Here is a 24,758-nt window from a genome sequence, read left to right as displayed (position 1 = left end):
AAGGTCTAATTAATACAACAACTATGTGCTTAAATAAAAAATATCAAACTTTTTTAAAAAATTGTGATGTCTCAAAGGCACTTTATAGTCATTATGACCCACACACACTGACAAACTTCCCTTATTTATACACCTATACATACTAAAATAAAGACAGAAATGAGTATGAAAAATACAAAAAATGCCAAATGTATTTAATAAAAATATGATCTGGTTCATAAATTAAAAGGCATTACCATTTTGGAAGCATACAAAACATAAAAATAGAAGAAACATTTAAAACAAAATATCAAATGATAAATTATTTAGCATACAGTTAGCATAGTACACGTTTACAGTATATCAAAACAAAATGTGATACAAAAGAAAAGAAATATCCTTCATTTACTGTACACAGTATAACTCTTTCAGTGGCAACAAAAGTATTCAGATCAGCTGTCACAAATACAAAAACTGGTCTAACATCCAACAGTGCTTTAGCAAAGGCCCTTTTGATTATAATGTCTAAATGAAACAGCTTTAATCCTAATGCAGATGTTAATCTGTGGCTCGATGGAGACCCATCACTATGCATATTTTGTAGGTCTGTCTTATCTGACACACACACACACACACACACACACACACACACACACACACACACACACATGGTTCAGTTCATGCAGGAGCTGAAAACCACTTAACTATATAGATGAAGCCACTGTATATAGCATAACAACATGTCAAAATGATTAACTTTTTTTGCATATCATTAAACAGACAAACTTAAAAGAACATGTTTGCATACCTATTAAAAATATTACAATACTGAGAGTAGCAATGTCAACAATAGCATTGCAGTCAATAGCAGTTTTATGACAGTCAATATCATAAGAAAACGGCTGGACGATTCTTCTGCCAACAAACATTCAACAACAGATAAAAGACACGTATGGAAGGCACTGTACTGCATATTTCACAATTAAAAAAAATGTAAAAAATAAAATAAAAAGTCTACAGCTGATGTCAAGTTCAAGTTTTATATAATAATTATTTCTAAAAGTAGCTTAAGTCAATGCTATGCATTAAAGCAATACTGAAATACAGTGGATTTTTTTGCTTACAACAAGCAAAGCTATGCATAGTGTAGTCTATATCAAATAATAATGAGATACATAAATGAAAACTAAATAGCTTTGGGTGTTTACTTTGCATTTTTTTTTTTTACAATTTTCGATACTTTGGCACAGGGTGGCAAACCAAATAGCTACCTAATAAAATTAAGACGGATTTAAGTGGCATAAGGATTTGTTACACAATATTATCATACCATCAGTGCTATGTGAAAAAGAGTCAAGTAAAGAAGTGCAAATCTTAGCAAAAACCCTTCGTGGTTTTAATGTAAGTGCTTGTTGCTACATGTGTAACCTGATTTGTCATAAAGAGAAGAAAGAATCAAGGTCTGCAATTACAGCTGCTTGCTTTCTAGACACTGCATTCAGCAATCTAGGGGCTAAGGACGGACTTCCCAAATCCACCTATAGGGGGAGACACAAAGAACAATTAGAACAATGTATTTACAAGGTTATCCAACTAAAAGCATACTCTCTAAAATAAGTAATTCCAAAAATAATGGCAACAGATATAGTTTAGTTTACTTACAGTACACTCACTGACCACTTTATTAGGTACACCCGTCCATCTGCTCGTTAAAGCAAATGTCTTATAAGCCAATCACAAGACAGCAACTCAGTGCATTTAGGCATGTAGACATGGTCAAGACGATCTGCTGCAGTTCAAACTGAGCATCAGAATGGAGAATCTAAGTGATTTTGAACGTGGCATTGTTGTTGGTGCTAGACGGGCTGGTCTGAGTATTTCAGAAACTGCTGATCTACTGGAATTTTCATGCATTCCCAGGGCTAATAGAGAATGGTCCGAAAAAAAGAAAATATCCAGTGAGCAGTTGTGTGGGTGCAAATGCCTTGATGCCAGAGGAGAATGGCCAGACCGGTTTGAGCTGACAGAAAGGCAACAGTAACTCAAATAACCACTCATTACAACCGAGGTATGCAGAAAAACATCTCTGAGAAATATTTCCAGTACCTTGTTGAATCTATGTCATGAAGGATTAAGGCCGTTTTGAAGGCAAAAGTGGGTCCAACCCAGTACTAGTAAGGTGTACCTAATAAAGTGGCCAGTGAGTGTTTATCACAACCAATGCACTAGCCATTAATTTTCAATCGCCCATTATACAAAATTAGTTTTTCATTGCAAATTGGATTTATGTGAAAAAAACAAAATTGGAGCTACTTGACGTGCCATGGTCGCTGTTTCTTTTAACCTATTTAAGCAAGCATAATGCAAATGCTAGTTTAACCAAATGATACACAATAAGGATACACGCACAAACATGCTTACTTGTAACAAGTAGATGACAGTCACAGCCTCTCGACCATTAAGGTGGCTGGGTTGAAGAATCCATGCACTGGGTAACATCTCACCACGAATAGTATCAGCACTGGGACGTGGCAGAGTTTCCTCAAACACAGACTGCATGGCCAGCACCCGCATATCATCCTGGAATAAAACAGGATGGATTACAACGAATGTGCAGTTTTGCATAAAGCCAATCTCAGAATAAAGTAGGTAGAATACCTGTTTAGATTCTGTACTGAGGCAGCAGAAGTCCCGTGGCTGTTTTAAGCTGGCAGTTTGACACGTTTGTCAAACAGATAGACTGATTGGAAAGAAAGTTAGTGGATAAGATGGCCAATCCTACCAATAAGAAAATTCAAACCTGCTATTTTCAGTAAAATCATTTGCATTTTAAAATAATTATCTTAATATCTTATTAGGTACAGTATCTTCAGCAATTACGCCCCCCGCTGCTGGAATCAGCTTCCCGAAATCATCAAATGTGCTCCAACATTAAGCACATTCAAATCAAAAGTGTAAACACATCTGTTTAGTTGTGCCTTTACTGAATGAGCACTGTGTTGCATCCTACAGATCCTACAGAAAGACTTTTATGTCTTCCTGTTTTTTTTTCCATTCCTTTAAAAACCCTTTAACACATTATAATCTGTTTTTAATCAATTTTATTCTTTGTTGTATTCTTTGTATTCCCTTATACTTCTATTATTTGTTTCTTTTATTTTTGTTTCTGTAAAGCAACTTGAACTCACATTATGTATTAAATGTGCTATATAAATAAATTTGCCTTGCCTTGATTTACAGTGCATCCGGAAAGTATTCATAGCACTTCACTTTTCCACATTTTTTATGTTACAGCCTCATTCCAAAATAAATTAAATTCATTTATTTCCTCAAAATTCTACACATAGTACCCTATAATGAGAATGTGAAAAAAAGATTTTTTGAAACTGTTGCAAATTCATAAAAATAAAAAAGCTGAAAAATCACATGTACATAAGTATTCACAGCCTTTGCTCAATAATTTGTTGTTGCACCTTTGGCAGCAATTACAGTCTTTTTGAATTTCATGCCACAAACTTGGCTCACCTGTCTTTGGGAATTTTTGCCCATTCCTCTTTGCAGTACCTCTCAAGCTCTATCAGGTTGAAAGGGAAGCTACGGTGTTCAGCCATTTCAGATCTCTCTCGAGATGTTCAATAGGATTTAGGTTTGGGCTCACTCAAGGACATTGACTGAGTTGTTGTGATGTGACTCAGTTGATATTTTGCTGGTGTGCTTTGGGTCATTGTCCTGCTGGTCGATGAACCGTCGCCCCAGTCTGAGGTCAGGAGCACTCTGAAGCAGGTTTTCATTCGGGATGTCTCTGTACATTGCTGCATTCATCTTTACCTCTATCCTGACTAGTCTTCCAGTTCCTGCTGCTGAAAAACATCCCCACAGCATGATGCTGCCACCACCATGCTTCACTGTAGGGATTAGGTATTAGCCTGGTGATGAGCGGTGCCTGGTTTCTCCAAACGTAATGCCTGGCATTCACTCCAAAGAGTTCAATTTTAGTCTCATCAGACCAGAGAATTTAGTTTCTTATGGTCTGAGAGTCCTTCAGATGCCTTTTGAAAATTCCACTCAAATTCCACTCTACCATACAGACCTGATTGGTGGATTGCTGCACAGTCGGTTGTCCTTCTGTAAGGTTCAGACAGAGTGACCATCGGGTTATTGATCACCTCCCTGGCTAAGGCCCTTCTCCCCAATCACTCAGCTTAGACGGCTGGCCAGCTCTAGGAAAAGTCCTGGTGGTTCCAAACATCTTCCACTTACGGCTGATGGAGGCCACTGTGCTCATTAGAACTTTCAGAGCAGCAGATATTTTTCTGTAACCTTCCCTAGCCTTATGCCTCGAGACAATCCTGTCTCCGAGGTCTACAGACAATTCCTTTGTCTTCATGCTTGGTTTGTGCTTTGACATGCACTGTCAACCCTGGGACCTTATATAGACAGGTGTATGCCTCTTCAAATCATGTCCAATCAACTGAATTGACCACAGGTGAACTCCAATTAAGCTGCTGAAACATCTGAAGAATGATCAGTGGAAACAGAATGTACCTGAGCACAATTTAGAGCTTCACGCAAAGGCTGTGAATACGTATGTATATTTGATTTCTTAGGTTTTTTTATTTTGAATACATTTGCAACAATTTAAAAAATCTTTTTTCACATTGTCAATATGGGGTATTGTGTGGTAGATGTTGAGGATATAAAGTTAATTCAATCCATTTTGGAATAAGGCTGTAAACATAAAAAATTGTGGAAAAGTGAAAGCGCTATGAACACTTTCCGGATTGCACAGTACGTCTCAAGTGACTTTGTCATTATGTAAACACACCCTAAGATTCATCACAAAGACCATTTATTCTGTAAAGATTTAATGTCAAACTAGACATCAGTAGCTATGTATCCACGTAAGATGCACATTGGAATTATGCGCAAAACTGGAATATTGTGTAAATTATTCTGGAGGTAATAAAACTAAATAATTTTGCTGAAATTTGGCAGAGGGATTTTTGAATGACCAAAACTCTTGTCAGCCCACTGGTTTGTCTATTAATGCCATTCCATCTTGCCCCAGTTTTTTGCCATAATTTATGGTGCATGTTTTCTTATTTTAAACATACATACATAATCTTGGCATTTCCATGAAGCATTTTTATGCGATATTTCAAAATAAACATAAGAATTGGTGGTGATAAAAAACATAGCTATTGACCTTCCAATTTTACCAGTAGACAACAGAAATCCTTTATGATAACAGAAATTTTGGGTTTTACCTAGTTGTGTGCTTTCATCCAGTGGTCGTGTCCAGGCAGATTTAACAGACTCGTTGTAAAGGTGAGTCTTTGAGTGATCTCGAACCTATGGACCACAGACTAGCCAAAGGTCTCTCCAGCTCTACGCTCCAAGAAACCCATGAGCTGAGGTTCTTGAAGTAGCTTTGTGAAACACCTGAATCCCTCTTTCCACACCTTGGTGCCTAGTAAGAAAGGAAATATGAGGATGGGAAAACATGTAAAAGATTTATGCAAAAACAATATGCATTAGTGTACCTCCAGCCAGCTGCAGCCTTCCCAGCCAGAAGATTCCTCACATCACCTCCAGAGGCCAAATATACCTAAAAACAGACAAGCATACCAATGAAGTATTTCACATTCCGATGTTTCTTGCATATTTTGAACTTGATGAACAATGGCATACTTCTGAAATAGCACTGGCAAGTGTGCAGTCTGCAATATCCTGATATGAAGTCGATATAGATGAAGGAGAGCCGAAAGAAAAGAGTGCGCTGTCGAGCACAGGGAGGAGATGATGGGGTGGAGGGATGACTCAGGCTCATATCCAATGACAGAAGTCTCCAGGCTGACATCTAGTAGGAATACGTAATCTGATTAATTAGGTGAATTCAAAGCATAATACTAAGGTTTCCAAATGTTATCCAATTATTGCTCACCTTGGACTGACAGCCATTTACGTTGGCTTTTGAAGTCTGCAATGGTGGAATCATAGGAGGGTCGAGTCCTTATTTTGAATTCTGAGACTTCATTCACCTAAGGGGAAAAGAGAATGAATACTTTGGAAAATAGCATTTTGAATGAAAAAAAATGACATTAGCCCCCTTCATACATTCAGACCTTTCCAGAAAATGACCAGCAATTTTCCAGAAAGGATTATGTGTGAACAGGTCCTTTTTGAAAAATACCTGTAAATTTATTCTGGCAATTTTCTGGAAAAAGAAATTGTAACATTATCGATAATTTGCCAGAATGTGTGAACGCAGAAGGAAAATTGCCGGAAAGAGCACGTTCTCAATTAGAATTCGCTGACGTGAGACGTCTACTTCAGCCAATCAGAACATTCAGACGCATTCACATCCATGTTGTTTATGAAAATAAAAAGCCTTTCCAGTAACATTAGCTGCTAGATGTTTGTCAGGTAACGTTTCTATGTTCATTATTAATGCCAACTGTGTAAAACATTATTGATAAAACGCTTATGATAAACCGCTGTTTGTTTACCTTCAAGCTCTGCTTCAGTTGCTTGATGAGTGTGAACGTAAAGGTGTGCTCTGGTGAGCGCCAGCACACACACATATTATGTACATCTCAACATGCGAAAATGTCCCTCTATATGTTTTCATCGAACTTGTTCACATACTTATCCATCCACAGTATTTGTATTGTAGTTAAATGTGTAACATTTAGCTGCGGTTGGTGCTTCTTCTGCCTTTGGATGTCTCTTGAACAAGCAGCTGCATGAATGCTAAAGCTTAAATAAAAGTGAAATTATCAACAAAAGCCCGACCACTTCTTTAGAGGTCATTTCTGGTTAACGATGTCAGAGTTTACTGATATTTTGGAATGAATGGGTGAACGGTCGTTTCTTCTGGAAAAAATCCGGAACGTCCTTGCCTGTGTGAATAGCTCTTGAATTAACTGGTAAAGTAGTTCTGGAAATTTCCAGTTATTTACTGGTATCACTGTGTGAAAAGGGCTATTGAAGCATATTTTTTTAGAGTGCTCCTTACCTGTATTAATGGTGAGGTAATATCCTTCAGTATGATAGCATTGCTGCTGTTGTACCCTGAAGTGGGCCCAGAGGAAAGACTCAGGTTTGAGCAGTACACAATGTACTGTTACTAATGCGTGTTCGAAAACGCAGGTCATCCTACATCACAAAGTGAGAAAGGAAAAATTAACACCATTTCAAAACAAGCCAAACCAGTTTTACTTCATTCATTAATTTTCCTTCGGCCAAGGCCCAATACCAACTCTCCACCCCTTAGCCCTTCCCCTTACTCCTCGTTTTGCGCATTCACGTGAAGGGGTAGGGGTATCCCAAGTCTCTTATCTTGAAGGCGTAGGGCTAAGGGGAAGGGGTAGATAACCCTTCAAAAGAAGATTTTTCAGGACCACACTTAAACCAAGGGGTAAGAACATTTCCCAGAATACACCAGCCACAACGGCAGTATTGCTGAACCCGGGAGTCAGGAGATCCACAAATTAGTATTTTTTTGTCATTACTAAGAATTTTTACAACAAAACAAGCATTAACCGTTATGCTTTTAAAAAAACACCACTAAAATAAAAACCTGCGAAATTTTCGCTCTCTATAATCAATAATAATAACTGCTGTATAGTAGTCCCACAGTATTCTGGTCACTCAATGACCTCGAGTATCCTGTCAGAAAAAAATTGAATTGGGATTGTGCCTTAGTCTCTATTTCAGAGGTCACCACAGTGGAATGAAACAGCCAACTATTCCAGCATATGTTTTACGCAGCGGATGCCCTTTCACCCGCAATCCAGTACTATGAAACACCCATACACACTGATTCACACACACACTCAGGCCAATTTAGTTTATTCAATTCACTTATAGCACATGTCTTTGGACTGTGGGGGAAATCGGAGCACTAGGTGGAAACCCACATGAACACAGGAAGAACATGCAAACTCCACACAGAAATGCCAACTTGCCCAGCCGGGACTCGAACCAGTGACCTTCTTGCTGTGAGGTGACAGTGCTAACCACTGAGCCACCGTGCCGCCAGTTTTAATTCCTAGGAATCAAAGAATCCCACACTCAAGAAAGTGTGACTGACCTTCATGGCCTGTGAGAGAGTTTTGCTGCTGCAGTCGTCTTTTCTCCTGTTTCAGTCCTTTCACGGAGTCGGTCTCGAGCGCGTGCAATCTCCGCTCTTGCTTCCTCACGGGCTCGGCTGTAGTCACGCAATAGGAGCTCAATGTCAGATGGACACTGACCCTCCCGTCTTGGCAGATCAGGAACTCTGAGGGAGAACACTTGGTAAGAATATAGGATAACAGAATATTACCAGAAATCTTAACTTCTGTTTCACAATCACCTGCTGGTTTCAACAATCTCTTGTCGGAGCTGTTGCAGATATTCCCTGCGTCTGCTGGGAAGGTCTGAAATTCTTCGAGATTGCTCCTTTTCATTATTTGCAGGGATACGATGTTTACTGGGACTGAGGCTGCGAGCCCGACGGCACATCTGGAGACGGGATTCTCTCTCTTTTCTTAAACTTTCAATACTCCTTCTGTGCCTAATGACAAAAGAATTTTGTTTATAACAAGCTATGAAACTTATCCATAAGCCCTAACTGAATTGTGTTTGCAAAGTATTTTTGATCGAATGTACAAGGTAAAGTTGAAGTGGGAAAAAATACTGTAGAAGAGAAAGAAGAATTCTTGCTAAAGCTGCATGATTCTGAATTAATGAATAATAAATAATGAATCAATAACTTTTAAAGCTCATATATAATCTAAATATCTAATCTAAAGTGTCTGAATCGAGATCACAATCTTTTTATGATTAATTGTGCAGCTCTAGAACTTTCCCACATGACTATAGCTTTAACATACTTTGGTTTTGATCTTTTAATTTACAGTTTCTATTCTGTGTATTAATTGATCTTTATTAATGAATTACTTCTGTAACACACAACTGTGTGATGCAATTGAATATTCCAAAACATAGCATAGGAAAGGTACTTAAATAGTTAGTTTCATAAATAATTGGAACATCGACACAATTCTAACATTTTTGGCTCTATACACCAACACAATTGGTTTGAAATGAAACAAACAAGATGTGCTTTAACTGTCAGCTTTAATTTGAGGGTATTTACATCCAAATCAGGTGAATGGTGTAGGAATTAGAACAGTTTGCTTATGTGCCTCCCACTTGTTAAGGGACCCAAAGTAACTGGACAGAATAATAATCATAAATTAAACTTTCACTGTTTAATACTTGGTTGCTAATCCTTTGCAGTCAACTGAAGTCTGGAATGCATAGACATCACCAGACGCTGGGTTTCATCCCTGGTGATGCTCTGCCAGGCCTTTCGTCTTCAGTTCCTGCTTGTTCTTGGGGTGTGTTCCCTTCAGGTTTTCCTTCAGCATGTGGAGTGCATGCTCGATCAGATTCAGGGCAGGTGATTGACTTGGCCATTGCATAACATTCCACTTCTTTCCCTTCAAAAACTCTTTGGTTGCTTTTTCAATATGCTTTGGGTCATTCTCCATCTGCACTGTGACGCCCGTCCAATGAGTTCCTAAGCATTTGGCTTAATATGAGCTGAAAATTTTCCCTGAAACACTTCAGAATTCATCCTTTTGTCAGCACTTTAGAATTCCTGCTTTGTCAGCAGTCACATCATCAATAAATACCAGAGAACCAGTTCCATTGACAGTCATATATGCCCTTGCCATGTCACTACTACCACCATGCTTCACTGCTTAGGATCATGAGCAGTTCCTTTCATTCTCCATACTCTTCTCTTTTATCACTCTGGTACAAGTTGATCTTGATCTCATCTGTCCATAAGGTGTTCCAGCACTGTAAAGGCTTTTTTAGAACTCTAATCTGACCTTCCTGTTTTTGAGGCTCACCAATGTTTTGTGGGAGGCACATATGCAAACTGGCACACCGTTCACCTGCTTTGGTTGTAGTTAAAGTGCATCTTTAGAGCCAAAAATGTTAGAATAGTGTTAATGTCCCAATATTTATGGACCTAACTGTAGGTATAGCAAAAGTTGCAGAGAGAGAGACCTGAGAGAGAAAGCACCCAGAATATTAGTTCCCAATGATTGTAAGAAATCTAAAGGAAACAAAGCTTTAAGCATGCAGAACTTTGTAAAGCTTAAAATAATATATATTAGAGATATGTACATACCTGCTTAGGAGCTCCTCTTTTGTTACAGGCTGAAGATAAATCTTTAGAACCAGACTTGAGCATTTTCAGTAGAGTGTCTGTTTCCCCTTGGCCATAGTGCAGCCTGGCCTCTTTGAGTTCAACAGTAAGCTGATGAGGACTCTGATCCACATGCAAAGACGCTAAAACCTGCTCACGTTCTTTCCTCAGCTTCTCAATTTCTTTGTTCTCCTGTCTGTTTTCTCTGATGACTCTTGTCTGTATAATAAACTAGGACTTTGTGAAACAACTGGCTGTCGGTAGCTGGGGTTGAGCTGTTCAGTTGGTGTTTTTACTTTACCAAGCATTGATTGTGGCTGATTGATGCCAGACCAGTTAGTAAACTTGTTGTGCATTGGCAGATCATCAGGGATCCATTGTTGTTCTACGAGCATGCTAATCCCTGCCAGAGGACTGATACTGACTAGAACATCTGTATTGCACTCACTTGGCACCAGAGACATTGCATCATCTTCTTGATGTTGCGCAGTATCCCAACTCTTGGTTAAATATTCAGATGATGTGAGACTCAACTGACCATTTACAGTTGACAAATTAGGTCTGTCTGAGGTTTCCGTTTAGATTGCCTGACTTTACTGAGCATGATGCAAGTTGGACACCAATGGCACCCCTTGAAGTGGAATTGAATGTTCTTTGGAGATGAATTGGTGAACAATTAGTTTTTTTGTTTGTTTGTTAACCTGTCCTCAACTTCATGATAGTATTTGTTTCTCTCATTGTGCATGCGGGGACAGACGCCATTTGAGTAGTCCTCAGATCTATCCAAGTTTGGACAAGCAAGGTTGCTCAGGCTTTCAAAATTCATGGATGATAGCGATTTAGATATTGTTTTGGCATTTCTACCAACATTCTGCTGATCTAGAGCCATTTGTTCATAGTTGGATAATTTATGACATTTTAATGGCATGCTGTATAAATTGGAGCATTCTTTTTGTCCTTTGGTTGTCTTAAGGTTTGTTTTTAAGAGTTTCTGCTGAGTGTATCTTGAAGCCTTCAGAGTAAGGATAGGGGAGCATGCACGATCCATAAGCATAACTTGTCTACTAAAGCCATTCTTTAGGTCTACATTTCTGGTACAAGTCTGATTCTCCTCTAGCTTCAAATTTGAGTGTTTTGCTTCAAGGTAGCAGGGTAAAGACCTCTTATAGGAATGGTCTTCTTTACTACCTTCAAATGCTTCCAAAGTTGGGGAGTCCTGATTTGGCACAACAGTGTCTAATGAAATAACCCTTTGTGAAGGAATCAGACCATTTTGATCGTCAGTTACCTTTGAGCCTCTGGGACGTAAATCAGGCATGCTTTTAATCCTTTCGTAGGCCTGTTCACTTTCATAATTGTTCTTTAAGATCTTGGCTTCACCGTCTAGCTGGGATACACTACAAATATCTGAGCCAATCACTTTAACAATAACATTTACTTCATGAGCTGTAGCATTCTTTGAAGCTGAAGCAATCTCTGTCTGGACACCAATGTCCAATGAAGTTGTGTACAACAGTCCCTCTTGTAGTTACTGCCAGAATGTGCAGTCGAAACCTGAAAACAGGGTTTAGGAAGGTCATGTTTTGAAGGCTTTTCCCCTGTCCGCATAAATTGTATGTTCCCTAGAAGATCAGAGGTGTTGTGAATAAGGTCGGAAAGATGTTCAGACATGTTCTGTAGACTTGCCCATGTGGTTTGGGCACTGTTGCCTGGTTTGGACACTGGTGTCTGAGTGCTGCTTCTTCTATGACGACTCTTGATTTTAAGGTCTTTATTGGCTTCAATGGTCTGTGTGCCTTGATCACAAGTGCTTGGATTTGGTTGTTCCTGAGATTCATATTCAGAAGAGTAGACCAGTACTATTTCATCAACTTGACCTGAACTGTTGCAAAACTCCTCGGAAGCACCATCGCAAGAGTCACATTTTAAATCATTTGGAGTCTGCTTATTTAAACCACTAGAAGATAAAGAAGTGGCCTTCAGCAGAGGTTCAGAAGAAATTTGATCTCTAGAATATCCATTACTGCTCAGTGTACTGGAGAGCCCTTTATTATTTACATATGTGCTCAAATGGGAACTGAAAGGGCAGTCCTGAATATTTAGCCCATTGTCTACACTACAGCACCTGGTCATACTTTTGTTGGAACTACTGGGTGGAGAGTGATGGCAGGATATATTGGCTACACTTCCAAATGCCTGCTTTTTGTGAACTGCTGGGTTTGTGCTTATAGTAGTTCTTGTGTGAATATATGGATTAATATCACTCGAGGCAAAATGCATTGCAGAATCTCTTCTGTCTGAGAAAGCATCAACTAGATGTCCATGTACACCCTCACAATCAACTAAAATATCTTCAGAAGAAGCATTCTTCCCTAAAGTAACATTCTTATTATGCTTTGTTTCATATATCCTGGTTGGTTGGATTTCAACAGTTGAACCATTCTTTTGTTGACATGCAGCTGTCTTAATTCCAGCCTCCCTGTTTATGGGAGCTCCAGCCACAGAGGGTGACACACCAGTGTTTGATTTCTTGGTGCATCTCTTTTGTGTGTCTAATGCCCTGGAAAAATCTGGTAAAGGTGAAGATTTACTTTGCTCATCAAGTACAGGATTTTTGTGTCTGCTATAAGCATTTTGACTATTAGGAAGCAGGTTTACCTTTGATGAAGATTTTTTACGAGATGCATGACTTTTAGTTGTGGTACACTCATCCAAGGATAATTCAGATGTAGAATCAGTGGATGAACTTGGAGGTGCCATAAAGTGGGCCCTCCTGTAGCGCCTTTTCCCTCCTTTATTTTTATCAACATTGCCATTGCTAACAAAATGTTTTGTAGCATCTGCTACTGTGCAGTGGTCTCTTCTGACTGTGTCTGTTGGTTGGCATTGATTATCATAACATTTTTTTGCATTTTGACTGTTAGGAGTGTGTTTTGCATTGTGATATACTTCAACATGTGATGAAGTATTGGTCAGAGATTTAGAAGTCGACTGGTAATTTTTAGGCAGGCATGGCTCTTGATTTTTTATTTGTTGGTTATCGCAAGTTTGACTTGCTTTGATGTGACCATCACTACACTGGGATTTCATTGTGGTTTTCAAATTATTACTTGTGTAGATGGACTGCCTCTCCGATTGTAGATCCTTATCAGTTTTTCCTCTTTCAGTTTTCCCAATAAGCTCATTGTGAATTTGTGGTTTTTGTGATGCCTGACCTAAATCTGAATTGCCAGCATCTTTTTTCATATGTATGGGCTCTGCAGCTCTTTCTTTGTCTTTATTTCCACAACTACTGGTCATGTTGGTGTCATTTTTTAATGAATGTTCAGCACAAGGTTCATCGCAAGGTTTTCCATGGTTTCTTGGACCAAATTCATAGAAGGCTAACTTGCTTAAAGGTCGGGCTTCAGGAACAGGGTGACTGTCATCCTCAGTTGAGTTCCAATGTTCCATACTTGATGTAGAAGAGTTATGTGAACTTGGCTTTTTATTTTGTACCTCTAAGTTAAGTAATGTTGAAATGCTGTCCTTCATGCTTTTCTGCCACGTATCAACCAAAACTCTATCGGTCACTAAAGAGACTGTCTGTTTCACTGTTGTTTTGGTGGGTAACGATGCTTGAAGATTGTCACATTTACTGGACTCTACTGGAGTTGAGATCTTCATAAGAAATCTTTCACTTGCTGAACATCTAATTTCATTTAAAAGCCCTGAAGGTCCATGCATTAATGGATTCTCATAAAAATTTTGCATTTCTATTGAGGTTGGCCAGGTCTGATTTAGTTTTGTTTCATTTTTTATCTGTGCGTACTGATTCACTTTAAGTTCTTTATCCATCTCATTTGTAATTTGAATAGTCTGAGTTGCTTGTGCATGCTTGCAAACTGCTGGTTTTAATACTGTGGGACTGCCATTCTCCATAACCTCTGTTCTGGTGCAACATTCAATTTCAATAGGGTTTGCAGCAACAGTATAGTCTTTTCTAAGTTCAGTGCAGACAATAATGTTCTCCTTTGATGTATTCAGTCCAATAACAGTTTCTTTAACACATGGCAGCATTGATTCAAATGTGCCCTGTGCCTCTATAGTGCAATGTAGTACTGACTCCACATCATCATTAATATATCCACATCGTTCTACTTTCTCCTCTGTCTTTCTAACAGTAGGCTCTTCTGTGCCCCTGGATTTCAAGAATGCCTGATCCTTCAATAAATTCCTAGATTCTGCATTGCCATTCAGCACAATAGTGTTGTCTGTAGAAATTGCCAAAGGCTGGGAACAACTACTTTCACAATGTCCATCCTGCATACTTCTGTAATCATATTCATGGTGGTTCATCTTGGATTCATCCAGTTTAGTCAAAGAAGAGATTTTCTTCTTTCTGTCCAACTTGTAATCTTCACCACAGTCTTCTCTCAGAGACAAATTAAAGTGTTCTTTCACCACTTCTGATATCTTATCATTAATTGCTGTGTCACTCATTTGAAAATATCTGTTATTCAATGTTTTTCTGTCTGTAATCTGAACAGCATCTTTTCTATGCTCTTTACTGTTTTCAGTAAAGTTTTTAATCTCAGGACTGCAAAAGGATTTTAGGCTAGTACAATTTCTTTGTGTCAACCCATTATCGCATGCAGTGCAGTCATTTCTAAAAATACTGATGTGATCTTTGCTGATTAAAGCCCTGTAAGCGTCACTGGCTGATGAGGCACTTTTCATTTCCTTGTCTTGATCAGAGTTTTGCATCTTAGTGAGCAAATTTTCCAGAAGAGATATGTTGGTTACAGATTCACTGTTGATGGATGAACAAGCAGACTGTTCCTGATCCGAATTTAGAAGTGATGATTCAGCATCTAAATATCCCACAAAGCCTTTCGTTTCGCATGTTTCATTGACCGGCTGCACAATAAAGCATTCAACATCTCTGCCAAAACTACTATCTTTTTCATCATGCTTCTCTGATTGTTTGATAGTCAATGCATAATCTTTGGTATATCTTTCGCAATCCATTTTAGGGCTCTGTGTTGTGTAGGAAAGATCCTTTTCTTCATCACATTGTCCATTGGTTTGGCCATTGCTAGCAATGCTGTGCAATTCATTTAGAGCCTTTGTGGTTTCAGAGATCTGAATTTCTGAATTTCCTGTATTATTGTATGGTGGAACCTGACAAACAGTTGGGTAATCATGGGATAGTGATGGATTGTCCTCTCTAATATCTGAATCTTCCCTTGTAGAGTTGATTAAGAAGCTCTTTGAAATACTGGAACCTGTTGAGATGTCCCCATCTTTGGAAGAATAATCAATCAACAGTGCTTCAGTCACATTGGTTTTTAGTGGTTCAGCAGTTGGCTTACTTGTGCATGCTACCCCAAGTAGACTGGCATCTGTAGAATCACAGACTGTATAAACTGTACAAGGATCTTTCTTAGCAGTGAAATCCTGGATTCCTGGGATAAATGTAGGTTCACTCTCATGGTTATCAAGCAACAGGGTGTTTTCAAATGACGTGTCGTTTGGTTCAAGTGTTGCATTGTCATCCTGACTGGTGTCAGAGCGAGGTGAGCTCTGGCTTTCTGAGACATTTGTGTTGTCGATCAGATCCAGACTGCTGCTCTCTATCAGTGTTGGTGGATCCTGTTTGAAGTGTCCTGACGCCTTGATGATTCGGGGACTGTCAGCTGCATCGGTGGATGACCAAGCATCAGTAAGAGCAAGTGGATTCTCTGTCTCTCTGTTACTTGCACCGCTGCAAGGCCTAGATTCAGATGCTAGAAAAGATATGCTTGAAGCCCCTCTAGCTATGCCTTGGCCGTTCTCAATTTTCAACTTCTGACTACCATTTAAGCTCCAGAAAACCTCTGCAGGAACATCTTTGGATATTTTTGTGTCCAATTTATTTCTGATTGATGGAGAGCCACATGAGGCAGATACAGTAAGATGACTTGGAATCTTATTGAACCTTAGCACAGGTCTGGCAGTCATTTGCTTCTGACTGTTCTCCATAACAAGAGAATCTTGGGACATTTGATTGTCTTCACTCTCAGCTTCACTGGAATCACATTCCTCCTGCTGAAGCTGCTCAGCCAGAGTTCTAGCGTAAGCTGATGAAAGAGAATCCAATGAAAAAATACTATCACAATCTGAAGATCTGTCGTCCACATCACCCTGTTCCACCCCCCGGGCTGATTTATTTTGTACTTCTACCCACTGCTTAGTACTAGTCAATGCTTCTGCACTATGCCAGTGCCTCTGTTGTTGATATTTTAGTGCGCCATCGTGCCCCAAACTTTCATATGACATTGCTGATTTGATGTGGGACTGTTCATGTTTTTTCTCCAAGTCTTTCTCAGTCTTGTTTTTGACTGATTTCTCGTTAAACTTCCTTATTGCTTTGTTCATAGATTTCACACCTTTATGTCCCCGTGAGCCTGATGGTGGTTTGCGGAAAACTTTTGCTAATGCAGTTCTGATCCCAGAGCCAAGAGAGTTGGAAAAAACCTTTCGGAAGGTCTCTAAACTTTTATTTCCATTTTGAGATAGACTTTTTGTTCCCTTCACCGAACTTTTCTGTTTTATTATAGGTAACACTTTTCTCACTGCTTTGGTATTTGAATCCAGACAATGTTCATCTTGATCACTAGTGCTTTTCTTGACTAGCAACCTTGAGGAAGCAGTTTTTGCTTTAGCTGAACTTGAATCCTTTAAAGGACTTTTGAGGTTGTCTGAAAAACTGGCCCAGTTTGAGGATCCTTGGTCATATCTAGAGGGCATCGTGTTTGAACGCCTTCGTATCTTTTGATCTTGGAGATATTCATCAGATTCCCATTTAGTGTATGTAAAGTCAGAAGATCTGTTCCTTTTAAGGAACTGGCTGTTTGGATAAAAAAAGAATAAGATATATTTTTAAAAGTAAAAATGCTGTTCTTAGTGCAGTGATTGTGATAATCTCACGATAAAATCTTCCAAAGTAAAGCACCTTTTTTGCAAACATTAGTAATAATGATTGGATGATTTACACTTACCTGAAAATAGGAGTGTGCTGGGGGTACAACCGGGACAGCAGATCAGCAGAAAAGGAATGCCTTCTTAAAGTCCTCGGACGTCCCCTTAACTTTGAAGAGTATCCCAATTCTAGAGATGAGGTTTCATTGCACCCTTCTAGAAGCATATTTTCCAGCCTCTGCAGTTCTCGTTTTGCCTCCAACAGATGGCGCTTTCGTGCAATCTTTTCCAGCTGGTAATGTAACCTTTTGCGGCGCACACGATTCTCAGCTCTGCGCAACGCATGGTGCTTCAGCAACTCCTCCTGCACCACCCTTTTCCTGTCACCCATCGAGATTGATGGAGGGACTGTTTCAGCATCACCATCCTTCTGACTTGATGAAGTAAGAGACAGTGCAAGATCTGTCTGGACCCCGGATTCCAGTGTTGTCTTTTCCCTATGGGCTGCAAGTCGCTGATTTTCTTGCAAGATCCACTGCTGGACTTTAGGCGAAAATAAAAAGTATTTTAGAAAAGTGTTTAGAATGTATTCTATTTAACAGGACAAAAAGCCAAAATTTATTTGCTTTGAAAGTTTTGTTTGAATGAAATAAAAATGTATTCATCTTATGTTGTTCCAAATTCCATAAAAAAATTCAGTTAATTTATTTTAAGGTGTAAAGTTACAGTGTAAATATTAATTTAACTACTTGGTTATATTAATGAACTACATGTACTTATTATATGGTTAGAGTTAGTAGCATATAATTATGCATAATTAATTTTTATTACTATAGTAAAAATATGGACTGTGTAACAAGGACACTTTAGAATATATTCTTACCCATGGGCATTGCTTGGCTTATTTTAGGGGGGTTGTAGCCCCCTATATTTCTAGTCAGCATCCCTATAACCTTTGCGATTAGCTCATAAACTGTACACTAAGTTATCGCCTAATCCCCTTTAAATTTGATATGAAAACAGCAGCAGAATTTAGCTCCTCCCTGTCTGTTGTTTTTTATTTGATCAGCAAACCCCAGCGAGTAAACATGGTGTGTTTATCAATATAATATGTGCTTATTTGGAGTTCTTTGTTAGATACACTTGTATCACTTGTACCCCAATGTCATGGAGAAGCAATTGGATTTCCTCAGTGTTCCCCTCATCAGCAGAGCTTTTCCTCCAGCAAAAAATGTAACTCTAGACGAACATTTTGCTATTTTTATTTTAAAATGAACTACCAATATAAAACACATTACAGTGTGTGTGGCTTTAACTATACCATACACAGAAAGGATTAAACAGTGACAGAACCACTTAATGTACTCATTTTAACTGTCACTGACAGAGATAGAAACATCATGTTTTGTGTTGTGTTGTATTAAAAATATTAGTGAATTATGTTTAAAACATTTATTAATATTTATGACATTTAATTAGAAAAGTGGCAGTTTAATTTATTTAATACATGAAAACAAAATGCACTTGAATATAGAAAGTGGTTTTTACTACAGTAAAAATTTGGCTAATTGGCTTAATCAGAAATCAAAAGGCTAATCCTGTCTATACAATACAGTGTAATATTGCGAGTTTAGCATACAATCATATCAGACAAACATTTTTAAGTCTATTACTATTAAATTACTACTTACAAATGTAATATTAAGCTTATATATATATATATATATATATATATATGAAGAGTTCAGATGCAAACTGCCATCTGGGATTTTCTTCTACAATGAGCATTTTTCTTAACCTCTTACGTTCATGTTCAGTTATTTCATGTTAAAAGCGATGAAAAGAACCTATTCTTTGCCATTAAAGTAAAATTACTGATTCAAGACATAGGAGCCTGATAAAAATGCTAATATTAGAGAAAAATTTCAGATGGCACTTAGAGGTTTTTGCATCTGAACTTTTCATATATATATATATATATATATATATATATATATATATATATATATATATATATATATATATATATATATACACACACAGTTGTAAATTAGAATTATTAAACCCCCTGAATTATTAGACCCCCCGTTTATTTTTTCTCTCCAATTTTTGTTTAACGGAGAGAAGATTTTTTCAACTTATTTCTAAACAAAATAGTTTTAATAACTCATTTCTAATAATTGATTTATTTAATCTTTGCCATGATGACAGTAAATAATATTTGACTAGATATTTTTCAAGACACTTCTATACAGCTTAAAGTGACTTTTAAAGGTTTAACTAGGTTAATTAGGTTAACTAGGCAGGTTAGGGTAATTAGGCAAGTTATTGTATAATGATAGTTTGCTCTGTAGACTATCAAAAAAATATATAGCTTAAAGGGGCTAATCATTTTGACCATAAAATGATTTTTGAAAAATTTAAAACCGCTTTTATTCTAGCCAAAATAAAACAAATAAGAGTTTCTCCTGAAGAAAAAATATTATCAGACATGCTGTGAAAATTTCCTTGCTCTGTTAAACATCATTTGGGAAACTCAAAGGGGGGCTAATACTTCTGATTCTAACTGTTTGTATATATATTAGTGCTGGGCCGTTATCGGCGTTAACGTGCTGCGTTAACGTGAGACTTTTATCGCGCGATAAAAAAAAATATTGCTGTTAATCTATTCTCAAAGTTGGGTTGGGAGCTGGGTCTATTCTACGCAAGCTATGATGACTTTCACCTTGATATTTTAGCGCGGATATATACCTGACCGGTGAGCTGTCTGACAAAAAAGTGCTCTTCTGAATCTAATCAGCAGGATGCCTGACTTTAACTGCATTTCGGCAGTTTCACTTTAACTCATGAACATTTCATTCATGCCCCGTGACAAACTGGGGTATTAGACACAAATAAGGTGCTAGGACTGGTGAGAGTGTTATGGAATGTAATAACACTCTACAAACAAAAAAAAAAAATCCGCGTTCCGCGTTGTGTGTGTGTTTTGTGAGTGTGTGTTTATGTGTTTTGTGTGTGCAGTCCTTTACTGACAGCCGCCTGTGTGGATCTTGTTGGAAAATATGGCGAAAAGTCCTACATGACGGTAATAGTTTGATTGCAGTGTTTACTTTAGTAATGCCACCAATATATGCATACTCCACATGTCTTAATTCCATTTCTGTTTGTTCAGTTATGACTTTAGTCGCACATTAAGGTAGTCAAAAATCGCTGTTCACATGGTAGACTCTTAATCAGAGTATTGTTTTAATCATATTAAAATCGTATTAAAGTATTGTTGCCCATGTAAACATACTCAATGTTTGACACACATCAGGGCTCTGTGAACTTGAGAAGCAGCATTTTCTGTATGTATGTACATCAAAAGCATGAAATCGCTGTTTGGAGCTTATTTTAGCCTTCAGTTCAAAATTAATGTTTAACTGAATAAACAGTTAGTAAACACAAGTACATCTTATTGTACATAATTTATTTTCATCACCAATTATCATAGTAGATCAGTTTCTCAAGCAGTTTGTGATGCATTTTGGAAACCGGAGATGAGTCCCTGGTCTAAAGTGCCACCTGGCTCGAGAAACCCGTTCTCAAAGATTTATTAAAGATTGAGTCATTTTAATCTAGATTAATCTAGATTCAAAAAATTTATATATGCTCACTTATTATATATATATTTATTTTTTAACCTCATAAGGATCTGAGCCCCCCTAAAATGAAGTTACAAAAATCGTCCCTGGTCTTACTTAAAGTCTTACTTAAATTTGTTCACCTTCATCACACAAATAGGGGTGTTTTTAATCACAATTGCTTATGGTCTAATACAGTGTTTCCCAACCCTGTTCCTGGAGGCACACCAACAGTACATATTTTGGATGTCTCCTTTATCTGACTCATTCAGTTCAGGTTTTGGAGTCTCTTCTAATGTCCTGATGTGTTGATTCAGGTGTGTTTGATTAGGAAGAGGTTGAAAACCTGTACTGTTGGTGTGCCTTCAGGAACAGGGTTGGGAAACACTGGTCTAATATAATTCAATGACCTATGCTAAGTTAAATGTGCTCCCATCAGACCTCGAGATCAACTGAATGAATTCAACTGTTTAACTCAAGGTGACCTATTCCCATGAACCTATTTTCAAAAAAAAAGTGTGTTCCTTTAACCTCTGACTAGGCTTGTGTGAAAATATACAGCATCTTAATCCACTATCCTAAAGCATCCATAAGAAAAACAATTCCTTACTAAAGACTACTTCATTTATTTTGAACTGAATACTTAAAAACGAGCAATTGAGGATTCAATCAAGCATTTAAAGCAACTCACTCTCATGGTGCTGTTGTCGAAGACGTGCCTGCTCTCGCTCCAGATCTCTCTCAGCTCTTTTCTGCTCCATCTGAATCTCCTCTCGAAGACACTCTATGTACCACTGCTGCTCCTCTAGTCTCTGTCTAGGTGCTGTTCCACCACCCCTCTCATCACAACCTGCTCCTGCATCCCTGGTCACACAACAAACACTCAGGATGACGTGCGACCAAATCAGAAAATATGAGTGGTGAAAAAATAGAAGTGAATACTATTACAAATTTAAAGACATTTTAAAACTGTCTTTAAGCAAACAAATTTACTTTCATCCCTAATTTACCATGTTGTCAACAAACCCCATGTAGTAACCCAAGCAACACCAGGTCAACTACATAAACAATAGCTTCTCTAGAGGGCTCATTAACAGTTCAACATAAAAAAAAACATCATGTACTTGTACAATATATCTATGATTTATATTTACCTGAGGTCAGAAATGGGTTGGTTGAGCTCTGTAGATGTGAAGACCAGACCTCCTTCGCTGGTCTGTAACGATTAAAAGTCAGAGACTAATTTAATTTAAACTTTGCACAAAATTGTATGCATTCCTGAGTTGATAAAGAAAGCCTGGGTATTTCTCAACAGATTTTTCTAAAGTTTTCAAGACAATGTTATTTTAATAACCTTTAATATACTTGGGAATTATTCATATATTGTTATTCAATTATTATTATTATGGCAACGCAGTGGCGCAGTAGGTAGTGCTATCGCCTCACAGCAAGAAGGTCGCTGGTTCGAGCCTCGGCTGGGTCAGTTGGCGTTTCCGTGTAGGAGTTTGCATGTTCTTGGTACAGGTGAATTGGGTAGGCTAAATTGTACGTAGTGTATGAGTGTAAATGAGTGTGTATGGATGTTTCCCAGAGATGGGTTGCAGCTGGAAGGGCAGCCACTGTGTAAAACATGTACTGGATAAGTTGGCAGTTCATTCCGCTGTGGCGACCTCGGATTAATAAAGGGACTAAGCCGAAAAGAAAAGAAAATGAATGAATGTATTATTATTATTGTTTTTGTTGTTGTTATTCTTATTATTATTCTTCTTCTTCTTCTTCTTCTTATTATTATTATTATTATTATTATTATTATTATTATTATTATTATAAATATGAAAATGTAAAAAGTAATTTGTGTTGACTGGGCAATGACTGAAACATAAAATACAATATATGGATATAAGCTGTAAAAAAACATCAGTCTACAGTTTTCATATTTAAAATAATATCATTAAAATATTAGAACAATAATACAAAAAATTTAGGACCACTGACAAAAAACTGAAGAGGTAATTAAGCTATTAATAACATTTCTGACAAAAAATAATTAATCTAACATCACTGAAATAAAGATTTGTAATATTTTTTCGCCTTCTGTCTATTATATTTCACACATCAAGATAATAAATAAAAACATATAATACACACAGAAGCTCAAATGTGCTTGCATTGGTTCTTGAGTTTCCATTTGCCATATTAGACTTGCTTAACATAAGTTTGTTGACCTGAATTATAATAATAACAGTATACATTTCTGCTGTTGACTTAAAACAGCTAATAAAAAAGTCACATTTAAAGGGATATTTCACACAAAAATGAAAAAACTCATTTGTTTCTTTCAACTGTTGAACACATTAGAAGGTATTTAGAAAAATATCTTATTAAATATTGTATTGGGGGTCTATTGACTTCCATTGTATTTAATTTTTCTACAACGAAAATCTTTATCGGTGTCCCAGCAATCATCATTCTTCAAAATAACTTCTTTTGTTTTCAACAGAAAAAAAAAAACCAAGAAGATTTAAAAACACATGAAAGAGTGCAGGTGAGCTACACTCACCGGCCATTTTATTAGGTACACCTGTCCAACTGCTCGTTAACACAAATTTTTAATCAGCCAATCACATGACAGCAACTCAATGCATTTAGGCATGTAGACATGGTCAAGACAATCTGCTGCAGTTCAAATTGAGCATCAGAATGGAAAAGAAAGGTGATTAAAGTGACTTTGAACGTGGCATGGTTGTTAGTGCCAGATAGGCTTATCTGAGTATTTCAGAAACTGCTGATCTACTGGGATTTTCACACACAACCATATCTAGAGTTTACAGAGAATGGTCCGAAAAAGAGAAAATATCCAGTGAGCGGAATTTCTGTAGGTGCAAATGCCTTGTTGATGCCAGAGGTCACAGGAGAACGGCCAGACTGGTTCGAGCTGATAGCAAGGCAACAGTAACCCATATAACCACTCTTTACAACCGAGGTATGCAGAAGAGCATCTCTGAATGCACAACACGTCCAACCTTGAGGCGGATGGGCTACAGCAGCAGAAGATCACTCCGGGTGCCACTCCTGCCAGCTGAGAACAGGAAACTCAGGCTACAATTCACACAGGCTCACCAAAATTGAACAATAGAATATAGAAGAACAACAGAAGATTGGAAAAACGTTGCCTGGTCTGATGAGTCTCTATTTCTGCTGTGACATTTGGATGGTAGGGTTAGAATTTGGCGTCAACAACATGAAAGCATGGATCTATCCTGCCTTGTATCAACGGTTCAGGCTGGTGGTGGTGTAATGTGTGTGGAATATTTTCTTAAGCAATTGAGCATTGGGTAAACACCACAGCCACAGAATTGTTTCTGACCATGTCCATCCCTTTATAACCACAGTGTACCCATCCTCTCATGGCTACGTCCAGCAGGATAATGCACCATGTCATTAAGCTCGAAAAATCTCAGACTGGTTTCTTGAACATGACAGTGAGTTCACTGTACTTAAATGGCCTCCACAGTCACCAGATCTCAATCCAATAGAGCACCCTTGGGATGTGGTGGAATGGGAGATTCACATCATGGATGTGGAGCCGACAAATCTGCAGCAACTGCGTGATGCTATCATGTCAATATGGACCAAAATCTCTGAGGAATATTTCCAGTACCTTGTTGAATCCAAGCCACGAAGGATTAAGGCAGTTATGAAGGCAAAAGCGGGTTCAACCCGGTACTAGTAAAGTGTACCTAATAAAGTGGCTGGTGAGTGTATATACAAAATCTGAACACAAGTAGTATTCCCAAACAAATTGTATTTTTATGCATTTAAGCATTGTAAAGCACAAACGTTACCCGTCTCCTCTCCCTCAGTACAGCTGCCTCAGCAGGATGATTGAACCTGAACTTATGGAGTCCTCCCAAGGTAATTACTGCACCTTCAGGAGATACAGAGATGCACAATAATACATCAGGAAACTCACAGTATCTACCAATGCAAAATTAATATTTTGTCTG

General features: G+C 38.0%; 2 protein-coding genes across 2 annotated transcripts in view; both read right to left on the bottom strand.

The window, feature by feature from the left end:
• Positions 1-877: 877 nt before the first annotated feature.
• Positions 878-2,704, bottom strand: LOC130244250 (stAR-related lipid transfer protein 9-like). Its single transcript, XM_056476592.1, has 3 exons — positions 2,638-2,704; positions 2,401-2,559; positions 878-1,517 (listed from the first exon to the last, which is right to left on the bottom strand). The coding sequence occupies exons 2-3, from the start codon at positions 2,551-2,553 to the stop codon at positions 1,416-1,418; spliced, it is 255 nt and encodes an 84-aa protein (XP_056332567.1). The 5' UTR covers positions 2,554-2,559; positions 2,638-2,704; the 3' UTR covers positions 878-1,415.
• A 2,523-nt stretch (positions 2,705-5,227) lies between these two features.
• LOC130244248 (stAR-related lipid transfer protein 9-like) overlaps positions 5,228-24,758 on the bottom strand; it is a 79,163-nt gene continuing 59,632 nt past the window's right edge. The window contains exons 18-29 of the mRNA XM_056476587.1: positions 24,597-24,679; positions 21,906-21,967; positions 21,443-21,615; positions 17,209-17,671; positions 10,169-17,057; positions 8,336-8,536; positions 8,075-8,260; positions 6,998-7,137; positions 5,924-6,020; positions 5,671-5,839; positions 5,523-5,587; positions 5,228-5,449 (exon numbers count right to left, since the gene is read on the bottom strand). Coding sequence (XP_056332562.1) covers positions 11,621-17,057; positions 17,209-17,671; positions 21,443-21,615; positions 21,906-21,967; positions 24,597-24,679 — 6,218 coding nt within the window. The 3' untranslated portion in view covers positions 5,228-5,449; positions 5,523-5,587; positions 5,671-5,839; ... (3 more) ...; positions 8,336-8,536; positions 10,169-11,620. The remainder of the gene's footprint in view (positions 5,450-5,522; positions 5,588-5,670; positions 5,840-5,923; positions 6,021-6,997; positions 7,138-8,074; positions 8,261-8,335; positions 8,537-10,168; positions 17,058-17,208; positions 17,672-21,442; positions 21,616-21,905; positions 21,968-24,596; positions 24,680-24,758) is intronic.

This window comes from Danio aesculapii, chromosome 17 (genome assembly GCF_903798145.1).
Source record: "Danio aesculapii chromosome 17, fDanAes4.1, whole genome shotgun sequence".
Lineage (NCBI taxonomy): Eukaryota > Metazoa > Chordata > Actinopteri > Cypriniformes > Danionidae > Danio > Danio aesculapii.
Note: the sequence above shows the minus strand (reverse complement) of the source record. Positions and strands in the feature narration are given on the sequence as shown.